Source organism: Protobothrops mucrosquamatus, unplaced genomic scaffold (assembly GCF_001527695.2).
Source record: "Protobothrops mucrosquamatus isolate PMUCROS unplaced genomic scaffold, P.Mucros_1.0 scaffold_253, whole genome shotgun sequence".
In the NCBI taxonomy this organism is placed as follows: Eukaryota; Metazoa; Chordata; class Lepidosauria; order Squamata; family Viperidae; genus Protobothrops; species Protobothrops mucrosquamatus.
This window is the reverse complement of record NW_015386329.1, coordinates 1,483,575-1,508,158: the sequence shown is the minus strand read 5'-3', so window position 1 is coordinate 1,508,158 and position 24,584 is coordinate 1,483,575. Positions and strand designations below refer to the sequence as shown.

Here is a 24,584-nt window from a genome sequence, read left to right as displayed (position 1 = left end):
TGACAGGTTAGCTACTATGATGCACTGGCATCTGTGCCAAAATTTTAATTTCCAAGTTTTCCCAATGATGTACAATTACATAATTGAAAAGGTTGTTAAAAGTGATGTTAAAGTTTATGAGATTTTATGAGAAACTTATTGTAACAACACAACACATACAAAATAATTGAAGATTATTTTTATAGATGTGGCTATATTCCAGGATAGCAGAATTAAAGAAAAATAATTTGATAATAATTACAAAATATGGAGAATTAATAATCAAATTGGGTTGATTATAGGAAAAAAACTTTTATTTTGTAAGAGATAATGGACAGCCATTCCTATAGTTATTGGCACATTAAGTGAAATAACAAAAAGATGAAACATTTTTATAAGAACTAAATATTTGAGTGATATCAACTATGGATTTATTTTAAAAAAATCTTGTTGGATACATGTTATATTTAATCAGAACTACTTGGATAATTCTTAGGTTCCTGGCTGGCACCTGAATTTCCAAAGAACACCAGTCACTGAAGAATATTGTTGGTTTGTTATTCTTTAATGAAAACAGTAAAATATGAAATGATGCCAAAGACTGTGATGGCAAAATGGCTACTTAAAATTTTTAAAAAGTATTTATCCTGGATTTTTCCCAAGAATAGGAGATCACAATTTACCCGAGGAGAAATCATAGTAGAACAAACATTTCCCTTAAGTGAAGACTACTAATTGTCAAATTTCCCAGCCAAATTTACAGAGGGAGTCCAGGATAGTTTGACTATTTTGCCTTATAGTCAGTTTGGCTGTATGAAGTAATTTCATCCAATATCATGAATAATTTTCTTCTTTAAAACCCTTTTTAAAATGTACTGAACATAAAAACTACTTGGGCAAGTGGATCATGTAACAAACAGAATTTATTAGGTTCCACATGTCCTTAATAGGAAAACTATATAATGGGCAGGTCTGAAATTTTTAGCCCATCAGGCGGCTTGCTGAACTTCTTTAAAATCAGTGAAAGATCACACTGTTGCAAATTAGCTGCAAACATGAACCAAGTTCATCTCCCCACAGTTGAATAAATAATTTATTATTGTATTATATACTAGACAACCCCTGCCCCGTTGGATCATCATTTCTGAGGTATTTCCTTACTATCAACAGAGAAAAAGAACGACCAAGTTGAATTTCCCTTGTGGGAAGCTGGCAGGGAGCCTCAGAAATCTTCCTTCCTTCCTTCCTTCCTTCCTTCCTTCCTTCCTTCCTTCCTTCCTTCCTTCCTTCCTTCCCTCCCTCCCTCCCTCCCTCCCTCCCTCCAAATCTTGTCAACTTCCCCATTTACTTCCTATGTGGGAAGTTTGAAGAGAGAGAGAATCGGTGGAGAAGCCAGCAAAAAGTTCAAAGTGACTGTTGCCAGGTGAGAGAGGGACTGAAGAGGTGCAAGGGGATGTGAATGAGGAATAGAACATGAAGGTGTGTTAGAGGTGCCACGGGAAGGGAATGTGCACAAGAAGTAATGTGTGAGTCATGGAAAACAAGTGAAGAACTGGCACATGAGGGGGAAGCATGTGTGTGGTTGGCATGGGCTAGGAATGGTGTGCAGGGTTTCTTCCTCCCTGTTCCTCCCTTTTTTTCCTTCTTTGCTCCCTTCCCCCCTCCTTTCCTTCCCAGAAGGCAGGTTAGTGGTTGCTGCTGGGTTGGTAGGAAGCGAGGGATTGCAAGTGTTGCTGGAAAACTATCACCAAGAGTTGAAAATGAAGCCTCAGGTGTCATGGGTCCCAGATTTTGGGCCCTTTCTATAAATTTCAGCTACACTGGATTAAAAATTGTTGACTCATGATGTACCACTCATCCAATTAAGGATATGCAATGTTTCAGATCTGATGCCCAAAATATGTTTCAGTATGTTCTTTTGAGCACACCTCTGCCACTCCTTAAAGCTGACTCTTTTTCTCTGTTCACATATTGTACAATCTTAGTGACTTCCTACAGCACGAGTGTCAAATTTGCAACATCACGTGATATGTCATGACGTATCATGACTTTTTTCCCATTGCCGGCAATGGGGTGGGTGCAGTTTTGGTGTGACGCATCCGGCCTGTAGGCCGGCAGTTTGACACCCCTGTCCTACAGTGACAAACTTCCACTCCCCCCACCGATATATTTTGCTTGGAGAAGGTTGAGAAAGGTTGTCCTAAATCTTTTTTTTTCTTTTCTTTTTTTTTAGCTTTGAGGCCTGAGCCTAATCAGTTTCACTGACACATTTTATCAAGTCTAGGCTGGCCATTATCACCTGGCTATTCACACTTTAGGGAATTGCCTCAGAGCAGATTAAAAAAAAAATACTTAGCCTGTGACAGAATCAAGTAATAGCTTTTGGCTGAAAGCCAGAAGTTTTTTTAAAAAAACATCAGTGGTTTAAATGTATTATGCCTGGTATCAAAGCTCTGGAATGTGTGTATTTCAGAGATTTGCAAAAAAAGGAATAGGTTGGTCAGGTTGCCCCCTCATTGTGCAGCCCCCACTAATTCATACTGCCAACTTTCTCTAATAGAGTAACTAACATTATCTACTCATCCCTTGTTATTGTATCTGCTGCATAACAGACAAGCTCTAAACAGACAGATCTTCATCCTGAGATAAATTTGCACTTCTAGTTAAAGGAGCAGAAAGCCCAGCTTCAAACAGGAAAGCTTCTGGAGTTCAAAACCTGATCTCATTTTGTAAGGTTATGCTCCACTTGCCACCCTCACCTCCAAAGCCAGAGATGAATGAGGTAAACTGGGGTGCTGTTTAATTCCTCCGAGGTAGAATTTGGTCTCTAACCTGCACTGTCATCTATTCAAATTTCTCCACTGAGCTTCATTTTTAATACCAATGTAGCTTAGTGGCTTAATGTTCTGGATGGAGATGAAGGCATCACACTTAAAATGGTGAATGGCACACAACCTCCTTCCTGCCTATCTATCTGCCTGCCTATCTACCTTTGGGAACTTGTCAGTCTACTAACATACACTTATAGTGAGAGAAACATTGCAATAGCACTGGCACATAGACTTATAGACTGCTTCATTGTGCTTTACAGTACTCTCTAAGTGGTTTACAAATGTCAGCATATTGCTCATGACAATCTTGGTCCTCAGAAGGATAAAAGGCTGAGTCAACCTTGAGCCAGTCAGGATCAAACTCCTGGCAGTGGACAGATTAAAATCAGTGACTGGCATCAGACAGAACCCTGAATTTAGACTGCTCTCAGTTGCTCCACATCTTGGGTGGGCCATACAGTAAATATGAAACAGAATACAGGGAGTACTCAAGTTATAACCATTCATTCAGAGATGGTTCAAAGTTACAGTGGCGCTGAACCAATGGTAGGTATACCTGGCTCCCAAAGTTATTTGGGTGCTTGGCAAACTGTCTGGACTTATAAGATAGGCAGGTAGGAGGGACTTGAGGTGCAGGCAGTCCCTTACCTTACTAAGACTTGGGGCTGTGAGGAACCCAGCTGGGAAAGGCTTGAATTGGGGTGGATTCTTGCCTAAAGACTGGTGGGATTTGATTAACAATAGGAGTACCAAGACTGTCCATCACTAAGCAATGTGGTCATGTGACACCATGCTTTATGACCATGCATCATTTAGTGACAGAAATTCTGGTCCCAACTGCTTTGTCAGAATCCAATTATATTTCATCTCTAGTTATCGACTATGGAAAGCCCCATTTCTGCCCTCTCTGGATTCTGTCATACGATGAAAGGGAAGGGGGGTGAACAAAGGGGTTTTATGGCCCTCACTTCCTTCGGTACAACTTCAAAGGGACTGAATGTGGATACCACCAAAAGGACTAATCATAACAATGGGGCCATCAGCTTTCATCTAATCCCCTCTGAAGTCTCCCTTCCACCAGCAGTGAAGAAAAAGGGGGTGGAAATGGGATTGTTGCTGGAAGGATGGTGGGGTGGGGCTGTTGGGGACCCCTTAAAACCTTGAACCATAGGGCTTTGGCCCCAAGTCCTGTCTAGAACGCCTACAGCCATTTTCTCTTAATAAAGATGCCTGTTGGAAGAAATATTCCAAGAGTTCTGTCTTTTTAAGGTGCAAAGTGGGGTGGGTCCTTACATTAGACAGGACTTGCAGAATTAGTCCACCTGGAAGGGAGAACCTTGCCGGGGGACTTTGCAAAAATTACCATGTCAGACGACAGAGCAGGGAAAGGAGAAAACTCCCCGGAAAGGGAGCCACTGCCCTGACTGAAAGCCTGCCAGATGTCGGGATCTGAGAGGTCAGATTCCTCAGGAGAAGAGGTGGTGGAGACACGGGACCACAAACCTCGGTGGTCAATGAGCGTTGGAAAGAAAGGCGAGTGAGAAAAGAAATCAAGAAAGGTGACCCTGAGATGGGGGGCCAACCAACCAGAATGGAAGCAGGAGATGGAGAAATCCCTGCATGCAAGTGAGGAGGAAGGGATCTGGGCACCGTACTTGGGCTGGATCCTAGAGAAAGCTATTGACCTGATGAAGAGAACCCTCAGCTCCCTAGGAGAGGAGAATTATGAGCCCTACGGCCACCCAGCTCCTGGAGCTGCAAAGGGAGAGACACCAAGGGGGAAGTGGAACCTGCAGATCCGGGGACATCTGTTGATCCAGTAGTCCCCACTCCCCGCCGACCCGCAGCCAGCAATCTGGATGGAAGACACTACTACTGACAACGAAGAAACCGGTCCATTCAAAGACTCCTGCCGCTGGATGTGAGATTCAAGGGGGAGCCAACACGCTTGGGGTTTTTCCTAACCCAAGTCCTCAGCTACATGGAGGAATACGGGCGGCACATTCCCAGCATCAAAGCCATTTCTGGATCGTGCAATCTGCCCTGGACGGGCCGGCCGCAGATTGGGTGGTGAACTTGCACGACTCCAATGCCCCAGAGCTCAACGACTTCAACCATTTCATGGCCTATCTGAGAAGGTGATTTGAGGACCCCCTGGCTGATCGCAAAGCCCGTGAAAGGATAAAAATGATGAGGCAAGGCAAACGCCCGGTAGCCGAATATGCGCAAGAATTCTGGGCCATTGCCAGCAAACTGAACTGGCCGGAAGACGTCCTCCTTAGCCACTTCAAAGATGGACTAAATTATGACCTATATGATGCTTGCCTGCCCCGAGGGGACCCACACCAACTTGAAGAATGGTACATCTTGGCAGAGGAAGCAGAAATCGACATACTGAAGAGGCACTGGCGAGGAAAACAATGGAGCTGCCCACCACCTGAATTGACACGTGAACCAGTGAAACCATCAGCTATGGCCAAGAAGCAAATGGGGTGTTTCAAGTGCGGGAGAGAGGGGCATCGGGCTGTAGAATGCTGCCCAAAAGCCCCCCAGCACAACCCAGACAGATCACCGGCCAGCAAATCCGGAAAGTCTCCAGCTAAGCCAAAAGAATCTGCCATGACAATGATGGAGGCTGTGGAATCCCCTACCTCTGCTCATCAGGGGGAAAGAACTCCAGCCTACACCGCAGGGCCGGTGGACGCCTCAGACGACAGCTCGGAGGGCGAACCCCTGGTAAGTGGACCCATCGCACCCATCCCCAAGAGAGTGACTATATTAATTTCCCCCATGCCCGAAGCCGTGAAGGTGAAAGCCTTAATAGACTCTGGCTGCACCCGCTGCCTCATCAGCCCGACGCTAGTGGGGAATCTGGGCATTCCGTCGAGGAGGCTGGAACAACCAATCTCATTTGGCCAGTTACATGGGTCCATAGCAGGGGGGGGTGCCAGCTACCCTAGCCACTTTACCAATACACCTCTCCCTGGGCAAACATGAGGAAGACATAACGTTTGTAGTAACCCCAGACATGGAATGCCCGATGATCTTAGGGATGGAATGGTTAAAAAAATGGAACCCCTGGGTGAATTGGAGGATGGCAGAAATCAAATTCCCGAAGGGGGACCCTATGGACTTAAAATCCCAAGGGGGGCTACCAGAATCAAGAACAGAAAAAGCATCCATGGGAGAGGAAAAGGGGCTACCAGAAATACCTGAGGAATACAGAGACCTTGCTGAAGTTTTCAGTGAGGAGAGGGCGGATGAGCTCCCCCCCCACCGGCCCACAGACTGTGCCATTGAATTCAAGCCTGGGGCAAAACTCCCAAAGCCCAGAGGAGAAGGAGGAAATGGAAAGATTCATAAAGAAAAACCTAGAAAGGGGGTTCATTGAGCCAGCCAAGCCTAAAGTGGCTGCCCCGGTCCTCTTTAGAGAGAAGAAGGATGGCTCTTTACGCTGATGCGTGGATTATAGGGCCCTGAATACAATCAGTGAAAGCAACCTATACCCTCTGCCCCTCATGAAAGACATGTTGTCACACCTCTCGAAAGGGAATTTTTTTTCTAAACTAGACCTAAGGGAAGCTTACTATCATGTGAGAATTAAGGAAGGGGATGAATGGAAGACCGCATTTAACTGTCCCATGGGGTGCTACCAATTCAAAGTCTTGCCATTTGGATTACAAGGGCCCCCCGCAGTATTTATGCAATTAATCAATGACGTTCTAAGGGAGCACCTATTTAAGGGGGTCCTGGTTTACTTAGACAGCATTCTTATCTTCACTGAATCAAAAGAGGAACATGTCAACCTAGTCAGAGCGGTTTTAAAGAAACTGCGAGCCGCCCACCTATATGCCAAACTCTCGAAATGCGAATTCCACCAGGAAAGGATAGACTACCTAGGTTATCGCATATCCCCACAGGGCATTGAAATGGACCCAGAGAAGGTCAGAGCAGTATTAGAATGGGCACCACCCCGCACAAGAAAGTAACTGCAAAGTTTCCTGGGCTTCGCAAACTTTTACCGCCAATTCATCCCCTCATTTGCCCAGATAGCCCTGCCCCTCACAAACTTACTAAAAATGAAGGGAGCATCCTCAGTAAAACCTAGCCAGCCACTAACATGGACAATGGAGTGCCAAGCAGCATTTGAGAGATTAAAGAGACTTTTTTCTGCCGAACCAGTTCTGAGGCACCCAGACATGGATAAGCCCTTTGTAATACAGGCGGATGCAAGTGATGTGGCAGTGGGGGCTGTACTATTACAAGAAAACGATGAAGGGGTATTGCAACCCTGTGCGTATACATCCAAGAAACTCACGGAAATGGAACAGCGCTGGCCCGTGTGAGAGAAAGAGGCATACGGGATACGTTGGTCATTACTCACGTGGCGCCAGTTCCTTGAAGGCAACAAAATCCCTTTCCAGGTGTGGACTGACCACAAAAATTTGGAAGCCCTGAAAACACCCAGGAAGCTCAACTCCAAGCAAGCCCGCTGGTCCCAGCATTTTCACCAGTTCCAATTTACGCTCAAGCATTTACCGGGGGGAAAGAACTTCCTGGCAGATGCACTATCTTGCATGTCCCAATATAACAGCACGCAAGCCACCGACTTTAAACCGATGATGGTAGAATCACAACTGGCAGCGCCAGTAACCACCAGAGCCCAAGCTAAATTGAAACCACAGCTGGGCAGCCAAACCGGAATTGAATTCCGGAAAAGTTGGAAATAGATGAATGGTTTCAGAAAAACAAAAATGTGTGCACAATGAGAGACGGGCTGTCTTGGGTGGGGGAAAAGTTATATATACCAACAACCCAAAGAGTCACATTCATGCAGCTTTGCCACGACACAAAATCAGCAGGGCATTTTGGTTTTGTAAAAACATTATACTTAATTAAACGGCAATTTTGGTGGCCATCCATAAAAAAGGACATAGAAAGTTACGTGGCCAGCTGCCCAAAGTGTGCAACTGCAAAGAGGTTGCAAGGGAAATCGCCCGGACTGTTACAAACAGTGGCAAATCCCTCAGCCCCCTGGAGGGAAATAGCCATGGATTTTATAGTGGAATTACTAGAAAGCAATGGGAATACTGTTGTCTGGACGGTCACGGACTTGTTTTCCAAACAGGTGCACTTTATCCCTTGCCAAAAGATTCCCACCGCAAAAGCCTTAGCGAAACTCTTTGTCCAGCATATTTACAGATTGCATGGGGCACCCCAACGCATCATCTCTGATAGGGGAGTGCAATTTACGTCTGCATTTTGGAAGGAATTTTATCCCTCTTAGGGACCACTCAGGGACTGACATCTAGCCATCATCCACAAGGGGATGGACAAACAGAACGCTGTCACTCAGTACTTAAGCAATATTTAAGATGCTTTATTGATTTTCAGCAAACAAATTGGACGGACCTACTCCCTTTCGCAGAAGTTGCTTACAATAATGCAGTCCACTCCAGCACAGGTTACACTCCTTTTCAAATAGCCACCGGTCAAAGTTTCAACCCCATGCCAGAATTAACCCCAAACAAACTGGCGATCCCATCACTGAAAGAATGGATGGAACAATTACAAAACACCTGGCCAATAGTTAGAAAAGCACTAGATGAAGCTAGGCAGGCATACAAAGCACAAGCCGATAAAAAAAGGGTTGAGCCTACACCATTCATTATAGGAGAAATGGTGTACTTATCTACAAAATACCTAAAGTCCCTACAACCCTGTAAAAAACTGGGACCAAAATATATAGGACCTTTTCCAATTAAAAGAATCATAAACCCAGTAACAGTAGAATTAGAATTACCCAAAAATCTCAGGCAAATACACCCAATTTTTCATTGCAGCTTGCTGAAAAGAGAGCATCAGTCATCATTACAACCAAAAATCCCCCCACCAGCACCTCCAATCATGGTGGAGGGTGAACAACACTTCGAAATAAAGGAAATCCTAGATTCTAGAAGATATCATGGAGCGACTCAGTATCTAGTTGCTTGGAAACATCTCCCTGCCTCACAAAACAAGTTGGTCCATAAACATCATGTCAGAGCCCCGAAGCTATTAAAGAAGTTTCACACAGAGTATCCTAATAAGCCTGACTAATTTTTATACCTGTTTTGTTTTCTTTCAGGTGGATGTCTCTTATTTTTAAGGGGGCAGGATGTCAGAATCCAATTATATTTCATCTCTAGTTATCGACTATGGAAAACCCCATTTCTGCCCTCTCTGGATTCTGCCATATGATGAAAGGGAAGGGGGTGAACAAAGGGGTTTTATGGCCCTCACTTCCTTCAGTACAACTTCAAAGGGATTGAATGTGGATACCACCAAAAGGACTAATCATAACAATGGGGCCATCAGCTTTCATCTAATCCCCTCTGAAGTCTCCCTTCCACCGGCAATGAGGAAAAAGGGGGTGGAAATGTAACGCCTGGGATTGTCGTTGGAAGGATGGTGGGGTGGGGTGGGGCTGTTGGGAACCCCTTAAAACCTTGAACCATAGGGCTTTGGCCCCAAGTCCTGTCTAGAACGCCTGCAGCCATTTTCTCTTAATAAAGATGCCTGTTGGAAGAAATATTCCAAGAGTTCTGTCTTCTTAAGGTGCAAAGTGGGGTGGGTCCTTACATGCTTATTGTAACTTGTGGATATTCTATTCCTTTACAAGTTCTAAGGAACAAATTTTGAGATTGTTTTGTCATCATAACTGGGTTAAGGGCTTTAGTTTTTGTGGACAGGATGAGTAATTAAAACTATTATAGTGTTAAAACTGTCCATTCTTGCCTGAAAATTTATATATATATATATATATATATATATATATATATATATATATATATATATATATATATATATATATATATATATATATATATATATATATATATATATATATATATATATATATATATATATATATATATATATATATATATATATATATATATATATATATATATTAGTTATTGCATGAATCTTTGCAATGGTTGTCCTAGTTAAGTTTTACAGAAGAAAGGTTGTAATTTCTTGATCAGAAAGAAAACTAAAGTTTTGATAACTGGGTTTATGAATGCCAGGCACCATGGGTGGTGCAATGGGCAATGTAGTAATACATGCATTATCAATTATCTCTGTATTTGAGCAAAAGCACACACGACTGTGGTGTGGGAGACTAGTAGATTTGCTCACCACAATAGATAATGCATCATTTCAAGCTAAGGTAAAAAAAAAAAAATGTCCTGTGTGAGATATTCAGCATGTTACAAATGATCGTAGTTTAGAAGCCATTCAGTCTAAGTTTCTGAAAGCCATATTCTGTCTTTCATTCAACTTCAAATGCCTTTGCTTGGCTAATGCTTGGATGCATATGAGATTTTGTTACTGTATTTCAGGTTTTGGCTGAAACAAATAATTCAAGGTACATTTCTGATCTATCTCACTGCATTTGATAGGTTTTCCTTGTCCTTGAGGAGGCAAAATGATTCCAATCTAGCATATTGTGGCATCTGACTTGCAGGAGACAATATTATCTACTGGCCCAGACCGAGCCTTGACTTAACACCAAGAGAAGATCTGGCATTCATCCATATTATGATGCAACTGCAGGTTTTCCATGGACAAATCCCAGCATACCCAGAGTACGTTAATCCCAGAATGTATTCATTATGTAGATTGGGGTACACGATTCTAACACCAAAATTGTGAGCCCTCTTGAATAGTAATAAATTTATGATGACTGACATTACCAGATCACACTTCAAAATTCCAGGAAAGGGCAAACATAAACATAATTTTCACTTATGCTTTATGGAAAATAAAAATGAGGCCTTTTAAGGAAAAGAAAATGTTAGGAAGTGCTCCAAATCTGACCTTGGTCATGCAGTTCTTGTGTTTTATTGATGGAGATAACCTGAAATTTTGACTATAAAACCCATAATACTTAAGTTTTAGTTCTTAAGCAAAAGGTCTTATTAAAATGTCAGATGCCCAACAGTGCTATTCTTGGAATAATATATACATTCAAAATAAAACCATTGGTTTTAAATTTTCAAATTAAAATTATTAATTAGAATTAATACTGCAATTTCATATTTAACTTTGCTGCAATAATTTCTTAAGTATGGAAAATGGAATTTTAAAATAAAGGTGTTTTATTGAGAAAAAAATAACCCTGCTGTAACTTACGTGGACACTTTTTGACACAAAAAGCACCATAAGTATATTTGCCATCTCGGTTGGTTTCCATCTGAAATGTGGCAGGATTGTAGACTGAAGTCTGTGGGCATTGTGTGACACAGGCGCCACTGTCATTAAAATTCATACAAGCCTGGAAGTGAAGAAATAGCAGTGTTCTCAGAGTTTTCATCGGCATTTAATGAACTGACATTATGTTAAGTAAAATCTGACTGCAATCTTGTTTGGCTATTAGCAACGCTAGATAGAAAGAACTTATAAAGAAGGCAGTGAAGAGAGCAATACCTGTATCAGCTTAATATGCAAAAGGTAAATGTCAATGCTGTTTAGATGAACATTGGATGAACACCGGACAAAAGCAAAAAAAAAAAATGTTATGATGAGAGACATCTTAAGTTAGCAAGACTAAATGTCAAACTGATGAAGACGGTACAAAAAAACTGGAAACCTATTTACATTCAGTTTAATTTCAATTCTCGCTGTTCTTTGTGAGAATTCTTTGTGAGTAAATCTGCTGAAACAGTAGAGCTGCAGTGATACATGCTTCTTTGCTTTGCTCATGTAAACAAATACCTACCAGCACACAGAGAAAGACAGATGAATGTCTTATCTAGCAATTTTCACAGCAGAGTATTATAGGTTAAAAAAAAGCAGTCTATGTTAGAACATCTCTTAATTCATTATGTTGAAATATTGTTAATTAGTATATAACATCATTCACTTATTTCTTTCTACTAATTCCATTATTTTTATCTATTATTGTCTTTCCAGACAATAATAGATAAATTTCTCATTGCAACAAATTGAACAGTAACTGCGTAATGAAAATCTATTTTTTAAAAAAGTTTATGGCTACAAAACCTTGTTGAACCTGTATCTGACAGCCCCTTCAGCTGAATTGAAGATAACTGATCCAGCAACAGCTCAGGATCTGTCTCTTGCCTGTTATCAAGTGCTGCTTAGTTGCCTTTTCCAGGCCACAGAAACAAAAAAAGCCACAATGAATTCAAGTTCATTGTAGATTAATCCACCTGTTCTGGGTTCAAGAAGAAACCCAGCTTGTTTATTCAGATGTTTCAGGCATAAGGGTGAGCTATTTGGGTCAAATAGCCCACCCTTATGCGCAATTGTGGAAAGCACAATACCTATAACTGGATCTCTCCAAGCCTGAAAAAAAAAATAGATACATATGCAAAGGCAGGATCTGGTAACTATCACTGGGAGAAGGTTAAGGTTTCCACCAGATAGTTTTACAGATCTAACAAAGTTAAATTAGTTTCTGAAAGCTATTTTTCTTCTGGAAAAAACATGCACACTTTTACATTTTACACTTACATTTTTTAGAATACCCATCTGATAAACTGCCATTTTGCTCCTAGTATCTTATTCCATTTAACTTTAATGTTAATCTTTGAATTTGATTTTCCACTTTAACTTTAGCTCTGGAATTAAATAACTATTGTTCTCTTCCCCTGAGCAGTTCCTAATTCAAATTTCTCAAATATGTACTCAATTGGTTCTCCATCTTCAAATGTTGCCAAAATATTTTAATCATTATTATTATGGTAGTGGTTATATTTTATGTTCCTTTTGCAAGCAAACCCCCTGCAATGAAATAATAGAATTAAAGCACCTTTATTAAGAGCCACAAAAAAATTGACCATAGGAGGAATAAAATGATATAAAGCTAAAGTGGTCTTCACTCAAAAACTCACACATATAATGGATTTTAGGAAGACCTGGCCTACAATAAAATTAAATGGAAGGATTTTCATAGATTTCATACTTCTTACATCTCTCAATACCTAATACCCCCTTTCACAGCAGAGAATTCCTTGTGAAGACTGAAAAACGGAATGTTTTTTTCAAAAGTGCACCAGGGCAATGAGAAAAAGATTGCTGTTCCCATGACATAATGTCTGCTCTAATGAGCCCAAGCATCTGAAGCATGGACATAAGTACAGCAATGCTTTCCTCTTGGTATCTTGGGGCAGAACATCAGAAGCTGCCTCAAATAGAAGATAGACCACCAAGAAAGAAACAGAAGTTGCCTCCTTAGGTAGATTGTTCTTCGGGAAACATGATTGAAGTTATTTTTGATGTGTGTATTATCTTTCATTTAAAATCAAAGGTCTAGATGGATTACCCACATCTGTAATCTATTAATTTTAGGCAAGTAAATAATGCATGTCACTTAAGATGATATTCTCACCAATTAGCATATAAATGGTTCCAAATCTCTAGTTGCAAATCTTATAAATGTTTTAATGGGTGAAATAAGTTGGTAAGTAACAGGAACATAATAGAAAACATGAATGCTAAGATGTCTGGTGGATATCTTACATGCTATATGCAATATAATAAAAGTCCAAAACATATTTAAAAATTTCTTGGAGTAAAATACCACAATGAACAAAGTGGTATGAAAGAAAGACTTCTGAAACCTACAAAGCAGTCAGTGTCTTTGGGTCCGGAACAGCCTCCTGCACATTCTCGATGACAACATTCGCTGACAGAATGCCCATAGCATCGGCCATCACACTGCTCTGCACACACCACTTTTGTTACTACAGGGGACAGAAGAAGAGCACACAGATCAGAGGAGAAATTGGGAAACATGGTCTAGGCTGCAAATGGATTGAGAAAACATAAAGCAGCAAGAACTGACGAGGGCCTTTTCTACAGATACCAATTACTTGATGACCTGGCCGAAAAAAAGGTGAACACTAAAGCAAATATCTTTTCAACTAAAGAGGGAGAAAATGTAGAGGTGGGGATTATCATTACAACTGGAGTTCATGGAAAAGTTCATTAAAATGATAATGAAATGCATTTATTTACCTTAATTATATACTCCCATATTATATAGAGAGCTGTGATGGTGAAATGAAGGTATTAGATATCTCCTAATCTAATCACTAATATACAAGCACTTGTGGGAATGGAGCATCTTTTCCAACAATTTATATCAGAGAGAGGTAGACTCTTAGTTCTCATATTTTTTTAAAGAAAAGTGACAAACAATATACAAAAGAAAATTGTCTAGCATTCAGTGTAAAACTGGTAAATTATAAATGATCCATTTTTACTTTTTATTGTAAAATTGTGTTCAGATAATTACGCGCAAGCTATTTGGTATGTTATTTTACTCCTTTACCTTTTGTGTACATTAGTATATTTCTAATCAAACTTAATGCACATATTGATAAAACTTGAAAAAGATATTTTAATATGAAGGCATAATAAAATTGAAACCTTAAAAATGTATAAATGTGTGTTAATTGTGCTTTATTTTATTAATATGCACAACACTCATTTTAGGTTATAGCTAATAGCGTCTATTAATCTAAAATATTTTAATGAATATTTTAGGAAATTATATAAAAAGAAAAGGAAAAAGACAAAAAGGATAAAATAGAATTACTTATTAAAATTTTATAAATATAATAAAACAATGTTTTTACAATATTTCATTAAATTTAGGATTATATATAACTAAGTATATTGAATTGCTAAAAAAAAACCTGAAAATTGCTATTAAACTCTAACTCTTTTAGAATATAAAATCATGAACAGTGGACAGCACAGTAGCAAAGCATAGGAAGAAAGGAAGATTTCTTGCCAGCTTCCCATTAGTAAACTTGGGGGAAGTCAACAGGAAATTGGAAGTTGCTCCCTTTCACAGTCCATCTATGGTCATTCTGTTTCTCTGTTTAGGTAAGGACCTATCTCTGAAACACAATGTATCACACCATGTCAAATTGTTGTTTAAAAATGGCTTCCAAGTAAATTAAATTCTGTGTTAGATTTACTTTTAAGGTACAAAATTATTTTAAACTTTGAAGCATGTTATATTTACATCTATTACATCAAGTGACACTGGTTATATAATACTTAAGAAATACTTGAAATAAAATTTGACTGTTTGCTGATGCGAGGATTGCAGTTTTACCCCTACCAATAAGAAATTTCAAATTTAATTATTGATTACTCTGATTTTATTTCCAATTTCTTTCTTTTGTGTTTCTTCACCTGAATAAGATCTAATTTTACAAAGATTCTAATTTTTAAAACATCTGTGGATTACAATCACCAATTCATAAAATGAAAATCCACACCAAAAATCAAATGCACAGTCCTATGAAATATCTTACCATCAGGGAGGCAGATGTCATTGAGTCCTATCATAAGAGACTTATAGAGATTAAACATTCCTGCTTTTTGAAATCTGTAAATACAGTCAGCAAGCAGATGGCAATCTTCAAAATAATTTATTAGATAAAACTCAGAACACTCAAACCAGTTTTAAAATGTTTCAATCTTCAATGATTATTTACATTTTTAAAATCTTCAAAAGTGAATGTTCTAAAATGCACAATTAATTTTTTTTAAGTTTACTGAGGATTACTTTATTTTTGCTAGCAAAAATACATGACTCTAGCATAGACACTTTTAGGATGAATAATATCCTTAGCAATTCTAATCAGGTTCATCCTCAAGGTCTCCCAATAAGACATCCATTGTTTATTAAGAATACCCTGTTCAAGGAAATCTGTCAAAATATTTACCAGTTTACTAAAATAATAAAATAAAATAAATTTAAATAAAAATAATAAAATGAAATGAAATGAAATAAATAAAATTGGTTAACACAATAAAATAAATGTACACAGCTTCAGGATGATGGTGGGGGAATCAAATTATTAAAATCTGATGCAGTAAGAATTCTTTCACCTGCTTCCAAAAGTCAGCTTCATTTGATTTGCATGCCATCTGCTTTCCTGAGAGACATCTGCAAATCTTACATTAGATATTAGATGGAACACTCACAAGAATAAGGAGTGTTTATGGTTTAAAGGTCAAATCAAACCCCCAAACTGGGCTCAGTTGATCAGTCAGCTATCTCATTCAAGCAGTTAGGTTTTCTTTTATTCAGCTTGTGTCTTTCTTTATTCTGGCCCCCATCCTGAATTTAGAATTTTGTCCTGAACTGTACAATCATAAAAACCTCGAAAAAAGAAGCAAGTAATTATAGATCAGACTTCAACTTAATGTTTTAGTTCTGAGTTTTATTTGATGTAACTAAGGTGTAAGGCTAGACTATTTAGTTAAGCTCTCCATGGTCAGATTCTTCTGTTTATTCATTGCTGCCTCTCATTTGCAAGACATAAAATGAAAATCAGTGTTCAGTTTTATGCACATTTGTTTAGAAGCATGGTTTTAGTAGAACTTGCTTTTTGGCAAACAAATTTAAGGCTGGAAAGAGGCTGTAAATCCTCTGGGCAGAACTTGTATCTCTTCTATGACTCAATCAGTATTTTTGTTACTATAGTTTAATATATTACACTAGATATTGATTCACATGAGCTAAAATCCTAGAAAAGTAGATTTCAGTTACATGTTTTATGACATTCAAAATATGTAATTGGCTCTTATGACATATTGATAAATATAAAGATAGAGGTACAGATAAAAGTACAGTGAGCAAATATCATTAGGGAAGTAAACATGAAAGCTAAATTCACTCTGATATAATTTAAAATATTAAAAATGGGAGACAGAGAAATATACAATAACAGGTAATAACGTTTAACTGCAACAAGGCTTTTTAAATAACTCCTCTCACAGAAATGCATCCTTTGAATAAAATTCAGTGTCAAACTTCAAACTTTTCATAACCTATTTATTGCTAACCCTAGTAGCCAGGTTTACAAGATTACAGAACTAGGAGCATTCTTACTAGAAACTCTCATTAATGTTTGTATTAATGAATTAACATGAATTATTTCCTCTTATTCCAAAAGGGTTTGTATTAAGAAACAGGTTTTCATTCCTGTCCATTTACAATTGAGTTACGACAGGAAGTCCCTGGGGTATCTGCAGCCAAAATGATGGCCATGCGTAGCACATAAAATCAGGCAGAACTTCAATCGCAGTATTGTGGCCACCATCTGGCTTTGTTAGCACTTCGAGAACACCCTTGGAAAGTTCTCTCTTCCTTGTCTTGAAATTCAGATAAAAATGGCTACATCTAAAATAGGTTTTTCACTCATCTTCTTTGCAAGAGTTCCACCTATTTAATCCTTGCTACTTGGCCTCAATTGGCAGAGTTGTTCTCACTGTGGAAGTGTCTGAGAACATTAAGATAGATCATTAGCATGACTAACTACTGTAATTTACATATTTTGACTAGCCCTTCCGCCAGAACAAGTTAAAAAAATCACTGACATCCGTCTCAATTCTCCTGGCTATTTTGTTAATCTTTGGCTTTTCTATGGGAGCACTCTATGGTAGAATAAATTATTATTATTCTAATAAACCTGTTCCTAAAATAACTACATCTATTTTCTGTATTTTGAAATTTTAATCCTCTATCACATCTTCTCTTGCTACCTGGGTCCTACTTATGTGTACTAGAATGCAAGAATAAATTATTGGGAAATTTCACCATTTTGGTCTCTATTTTTACTTGTTCTTTATTTATTTGTTTTCCCCCTTATTCATATTGTATTTTATTTTCTCAGTTATATTGTGAGTCCCCCAGAATTGTTTTGGAGTCAAGTGGTGCCTAAATGAAAATAATAACAACTCCATAGTAACTCATTACTCAGACTTCCTTTTTTCCTCTCTCTATATTTACACATATACATGTATCCCGCTAAACCTTTCTGTTATAAATTAGTTGAGCTGTTCCTGTGCATTAATGAGCACAAAACAATCACAGGTGCCCTGCTGATGCACATAATGGGTCAGATCATAACTACTAAAAGTAACTTACTTGGTATTTAAATCTGTCTGTTCTCCAGTGCAATGGGAACAGCAGACAATGGAAACTGATACCTCTTGGCCTGCTTTCTCACTGGTTTCCAGGTACATTTATGAAAGTGGTGTGAATAGTTGGATTACTTAGTTGGGTTACACAGTTGCATGTAATTAATCATTGTAAGTGTTTTCTTTAATTCTCTATTACATAGAATTATAAATCTACCAAGTGGGAGAGAAATGGAAAATAGCTGAAATCAATAAGAAGAACATGTTAAGTTATTAGTGCAACACAAGGATTTTAATTAAAGATGTCGATCTTTAGTTAAAATGCTAAGTTCACATAATTGATCTAGAGATGTTCAGTTTTTTCCTCACAAGCTCTTGTCTTTATCTTATGGAAATATATGTAATTATTTTTTTCTTTGGATAACCTCTTATTTTTTTCATATTACATATTATTTATCCATCCATTCATCAACTTAATTAGGCATTTTCAACTACTTGGGGTCTTCAAAATCATACGATCCTTGTCTTTTAAGGATACTAAATAAATATTTTCACCACAAAAGCTTAAGGAAATTGCCAGGTTAGTTCCCAACTACAGGGATCTATAATACTCACCTCAAAGAAAAGGAGACACACATTATAAATGCTTTGAATTATTTTCTAATTTAAAATGCAAGCTGTAAAGTATTCCTAATTCATTACTGAATTCACAAATGCTTCTACAATATCATCTAAAATGATTAGTAGTCCATTTTTCTCACCAAAAAGTACGACATATGAATACTTTGCTCTCTAGAAATTAATATTCTGTGCTTTATTTCCTTCCAAATAGGAGTATCCATTGTCTACAAATGCCATGCATATCATATTTTAATGGCAGAATGTGATGGTGCTTATAGCAAATTCCTCAATCAATGGCAAAACATGGATTCCTTTCACTCAAAGGAAGCTCTGTGAGATCTGCTGCAGTTTCTTTTGGACTGAGACAACACAGTTACAGGAAGTTTGAATATTCAGATGTTTGGATCAGGCAGTATTGAGTGATCAGTATGAAAGCTAAAAATTCCAATTGAATTTGGGAATGAAATTAAGACCAGAATGAGCCCTGTTCAAATTTACAATCTACCAATGATTATAAGAACAGAATATTTATAGTGGAAGTCACCTTGCATGAGAAAAATCATACTTAATTATTCTAGAGAGAAAAATATATATGGCAAATTTAATTTATGCCATATAACCAATGAGTAGTCCTTAATGGTACTATATCTACATGGAGGGAAATTGTCAGGTCCCCTCAAACCTCATTCTCATGGCTCTGCCATTCTGTTGGGAAGGAGGAAAGTCTTGTGGGCTCTGGGATGTATTTCTTTTACTTTGTTCTCTTCACCTTTGATGTATCTCTTTGGGTGTGAAAGGGGGGGGGAGGAATGTGCCTGCGTCCATCTGCCTTATCTCTACTCTGCTGGGAAGAGACCGTGAACCTTATTGCTCCAGTTCCCATAACAACTTCACACCTGTGGATTGGTTGAAGTCAAACTGGACAGTTGGGCACTAGGGAGGGGGTTTGGAAGGGGCATTTTAATGTAATGTTTCATTCGGGAATTATTCAGCTCTTGCATTGCTTTTCTGCTTTCACTACCTCTCAATAAAAGTTCCTTTTGAAACAATGCCAGTTTCAGGGACTCTGCTTTCTTGGGAGTGCTAGCTGAGGCAGGACCTTACAGAAGCAAGCAGTGGGGTACCATAAGGTTCTGTCTTAGGCCCAGTACTCTTCAATACCTTCATAAATGACTTAGATGAGGGAATAGAAGGAAAACTCATCAAATTTGCAGGTTACACTAAACTGGCAGGAATAGCCAATACCCCAGAAGATCCAAATAGATCTTGACAGACTTGAACAATGTGCCCTATCCAACAACATGAAATTTAATCTTTTTCAAGGTCTTGATAGATAGAGATCACTGAGTAAATAAATCACTACCTCTTTTCTTTATATCAAGAAGATATTTCTTTCTATCAAAACTCAAAGTTAGGGTCAATGTTTCTGCCTATGCTGCCAAGATTTTTTCCTCCTTTCTTCTTCATATTTTTAGCTGAACATTTATTTAGTATATATATTAAGTCCAAACCTTTAAACATTTTGGTATACATGCCAACCACTCCTTTCCTTTTATCCACCAAGTTTTCATCATTTGTGTCTGTAACCATGAAGATCTCAGTGATGTTAGTTGTGTTACTAAGGATTTGAATTTACAGTAATTCCAGTAAGATGGATTCCTATATGTCAGCAATCATACATGTATACATTTTCATCTGGCAGACTTTAAAACCAATGTGATGATTTCTAGTTGTGGGGAACTTTCTATGATTCCTGAGCAGACTGTTTGACTTTGGTGGTAGGTAAAAATTCATTACAGATATTTGTCTAAGTAAAACTCATTGAAAAGCAGGTAAATAGAAATATGGAACATAGTAAGTGAAATAGGTAAACTCAATACAGGCTTCGGATTTGTAGATTTATTTAGACGAAAGATTATTGAGGATTGCTATGATTGATTTAGTTGTATTGTAATATATCAATTTGAATATAATATGTCATTAGAGGGAAAAAAGAGGAGGTTTTTAATGACTTAACTTGAACTTTATGAATATGACTTTGTTTTGTGGACAATTGACTGCCCTGCCACCACGTTGTTTCTTAAGCACTTGTTTGTAAAATGAAAAAAACCAATACAACTTGTTTAAAAAAAAAAGAAAAGCAGGTAGAAAGATTGTGCCATAGTTTTTATTTCCATTGGTTTCTCATTAAAAAAAAGGTTAAAGTCTGAATGTATTTCATAGTCTGTTTTACTATTTCAGGACTATACTGATTATTTTCATATCATAATAAGGTTATGTCAATGAGAAAAAAATATTCATAACATAATTATTTGATAAAAAAATTCAATAATAAGTGAACAGCATGATTTCCAGTTTGTATTAAGGTTTTCTTCTCACTTTAAAAATATTTGTTACTCATATTTACTTACAACTTTGGCACTGATCTGCTGAAGGTCCCCAGCATCGATTTTCACAGGATTTGTGACACTGTCCACCTTTAGAAAGAGTAGAACAAAATTAAGAGATTATTTGCAGCCTATTTTCTTCAATGCCCTTAAAGGTTCCTTGGAAAAATCTGCCATGTTTCCTATATACATGAATTAAAGGTAATTTATGATAGAACTATGGATCCTGTTTGCACCATTTTGTCTTTGATGGCTACTGTAGAAATGTAAATGCTTAACAATAAAAATCTTTTTCCAACTCTATATTTGTATAAGATGTCCAAGCAATAAGAAAAAAGGTAAAGTAGAGAGAAGAAATTAACAGGTCAAAAGAAAAGTAAAAGCCTAAAACCCATAATCCAAATTTCACAGTGGAGCATCAGTATACCTTCAGACATCTGCCTTGGCACCTTCCAGGGATGATGCCTCCCTGATTTTATTTTATTTAGTTTGGGTTTTTTAAAATTACAGTCATATTCATGGGAGACCAGATTGCTAGATAAAAGCATCAGTCCAAAACAGCATCTTTATTTTCAACAATGCACCTAGAGACTTTGGCTCTAGAGTAATTTTTCAGAAATACAACTGGTGGAAAGTCCATTCTATTGCTTGGAATTGTAGAATCACAGTGTTGGAAGATGCCATTCAGGCCATTGAATCCAACTACCTGCTCAGTACAGGAGCCCAAATTAATGCATCCTAGTTGGCCATCTAGCCTTGCTTGGAGACACTCAGTGAAGAGGATCCTACCATATCTTTGGATAATTGGTCCCACTGTAAAACTGTTTTTCCTTATTCTAATATGTAACCTGAATTTATCTTTGCCAGAAACCATTGGGTAGTGACAGCAGAGAGACCTCTCTGACAGAACTGATTAGTGTTTGATAGCAAGACCAACCACAGCTTGATACACAAAGTAGATAATTTCTTGTAAGGTCAGACTGGAACATATTGTCTGCAATGCCACTTTCTGGCAACTCCTGTTAAAGACCAAATTTCTTTTCTTCATGCAATTAAATCAAATAACTGATCCTGTCCCAGGCCAATATTTTGAGGAGAAAGTTATATTCTTATATTTCTATGCAAAATAATATACGCTTGTTAAAATTATGTTTACTGTATGTTTGTTCATTTTTTTGATGTTCCTCATTGTACTGGCTTGCTTCTGCATGCCTGCAGAATTCCAGAAATGACAATATATAAACTTTTTTTGCTGTTCTCTTTTTGGTGCACCCCAAGTTCCATAAATGATGAGTAAAGCAATTTTTAAGAAGGAGAGCTAAGACATAAGTTTCCATGAACCTTTGGCCAGGAGTTCAAACAAGAATTCTGGGATAAAGTCAAAAATTGACTCAGATTTCCAATATGAATCCTAAACTTTGGCTCTTTTCTTTTTCTTAACAGAAACAAGATGGTAATATTTAACATGTAAGCTTAAATGTTTGAAACTGTTTTGGTATGAATTACCCTTCTTAATGCTACAACTAAATATAAATATTTCTGCTGTATAGAGAAGTACACTTGAAGAATATGGAGGTCATGGAGAATATATACTCATATATACTCATTTGCCTTCATTCATAATATAGACTCAACCAAATGACATCACTTTATGGCAACTGTATAATATTGTTAGAATATATTAATTATGTTATACAACAGTTGCACATGTATGCTAACCACTTCATTAAAAACATCAGGCCCAAGGTTCATTTGAAGCAATTATGAATTTTTTTTTATATCAGCATGTAGTTTTCTGCTATTGCTTGGCATCTGGTTATTGGGATCAAGACTTCCATTATAGTTCTGACATGCAAGCCCATTCTGATCAAGAGGAAAGGAATACCATCTGGCACAAAGAACAGAACATTAACCTGTAACAATTGTGAAAATTGTTATTAAACATCCCCTGAAGCACTCTATAGAAAACTAGCTACACCAAATTGCCTTAGGAAAAAAATATTTAGGAATGAGGGAGAGTAAGTAAATAGTGAAGAATTATGACATTATACTGTATAAAAGAAACTGAACATCACTGGGAATACTACCCATTGAAGTATAGTCTTATGCATCTGGCAAACTTAAATCCTATTGATTTTTGGATAAGGCTATGTGTTAAATAATATTTTCAGTTTGTTATGACATAATCCAAAAGACAGGCTCAAATCTCAGTCTGGTGAATAAGACTGCACTTTCTGCTTTAAACTGATTCAGGAGGCCAATTTGACTTGGGGCTCAAATCCAATTCTGTATGGACAACTCTTATTTCCTCTTTTTCTCTGAATTTATTTTATATTGAACAGAACTGTAATTTTCAAGAATATTTTATTTAAACCAGAATTATACATGTGCCACATATATATTCATGCCCATGGACAGCCCTAATTATATCTGCACCAAGTGCAAAGTGATTGGATTGCTGGAAGAGAAAATGTCCTCTTTTTCTCTTGCTGGGGTGAACAACACGACCAAGAGTCTGGAAACAGTATCTATGGATTACAAGCAGCTAGACAGGAAAGCAAAACAATATGGGGCACAGGTAGTCTTCTTTTTCATACTGCCAACCATAGATCAACATCCAACAAGGCAATGGGGAATTTTAGAAGTAAACCGCTGACTCAAGGGATGGTGTTGTCAAGAGAACTTTGGATTTCTAGACCATGGTTTATATTACCACAGAAAGGGTTTTTGGTAAGAGATGGGCTGCATCTTATAAAAACTTGGAACAATGTATTTGGAAACAACTGGCTTGGCTCATCCGAAAGACATTAGATAAAACTAGAGGGGGAAGGAGAACAATGTTTAGGACCAAGCCCAAAGCATAAATCCCAAGAAAACAAATCAGGCAATGAGGAAGAGCATGATGAGAAAACAAGAGACAGGAATGCAATAGGAACTGGAGAAAGGAAACACAGGATCAGCCATACAGGGCTCAAAGTATGGGGACAAACAGGGAGAACTTGAAGTCCTAGTTCATGAGGACAAGTATGATATTGTTGCTTTACTGAAACTTGGTGGGATGGAACCCATGATTAGAACATACTGCTAGAATGCTATAAATTGTTCAAAAGAAGCAGACCTAACAAAAGAGAGGAGTTCTATTGTATATAAAGAATTACTGCATAAATATACAATACTAAGGATGAAAGCCTTCTTGAAAGTATTTTTATGAGCTTCAGAGGAAAAATAAATGACATTGTCATAGACGTGTACTACTAATCACCCAACCAAGTGGAGGAAATAGATGAACTTTTTGGTAATCAGTTAGCTGACACTGTGGTAATGGGGGATTTCAATTACCCCGACATCAACTTGGAAATAAACTCTACAGTGAATGGGAACTCAAATAGGTTCCTAAAGTGTCCGCTGACAACTTTGTCATGCAAAAGGTGGAGGAGTGAACTAGAGGACAGCTACAGAGCATTTAATTCTTACTAAGAGAGATGAAATGGTTAAGGGAGTGGAGGTTCTAAGAACTTTGGAGGAGAGTGACCATGTCATACTAGAAATATAACTGAACATAGTTAGACTAGAGTTTTATACTTCAAGAGAGCTGACTTCAACAAACTAAGAGAGAGAGAGATTAGGAAGGATTCCATGGATGGAACTCCTAGAGGGAAAAACAACTCAAGATAAAAACTCTGGGAAACGAGATAATGAAGACCTAAATAAAAACAATACAGGTAGTTCTCGAGTTACAACCTTGAGCCAGTCAGAATTGAACTCGTGGCAGTGGGCAGAATTAGCCAGAATACTGCATTCTAACACT

The 24,584-nt window shown here is 37.9% G+C and overlaps 1 protein-coding gene across 1 annotated transcript in view; it reads right to left on the bottom strand.

The window, feature by feature from the left end:
• Positions 1–24,584, bottom strand: part of ERBB4 (erb-b2 receptor tyrosine kinase 4) — a 593,387-nt gene that overhangs the window by 245,164 nt on the left and 323,639 nt on the right. Inside the window, exons 9-11 of the mRNA XM_015831035.1 lie at positions 20,801–20,866; positions 13,446–13,564; positions 10,989–11,130 (exon numbers count right to left, since the gene is read on the bottom strand). Coding sequence (XP_015686521.1) covers positions 10,989–11,130; positions 13,446–13,564; positions 20,801–20,866 — 327 coding nt within the window. The remainder of the gene's footprint in view (positions 1–10,988; positions 11,131–13,445; positions 13,565–20,800; positions 20,867–24,584) is intronic.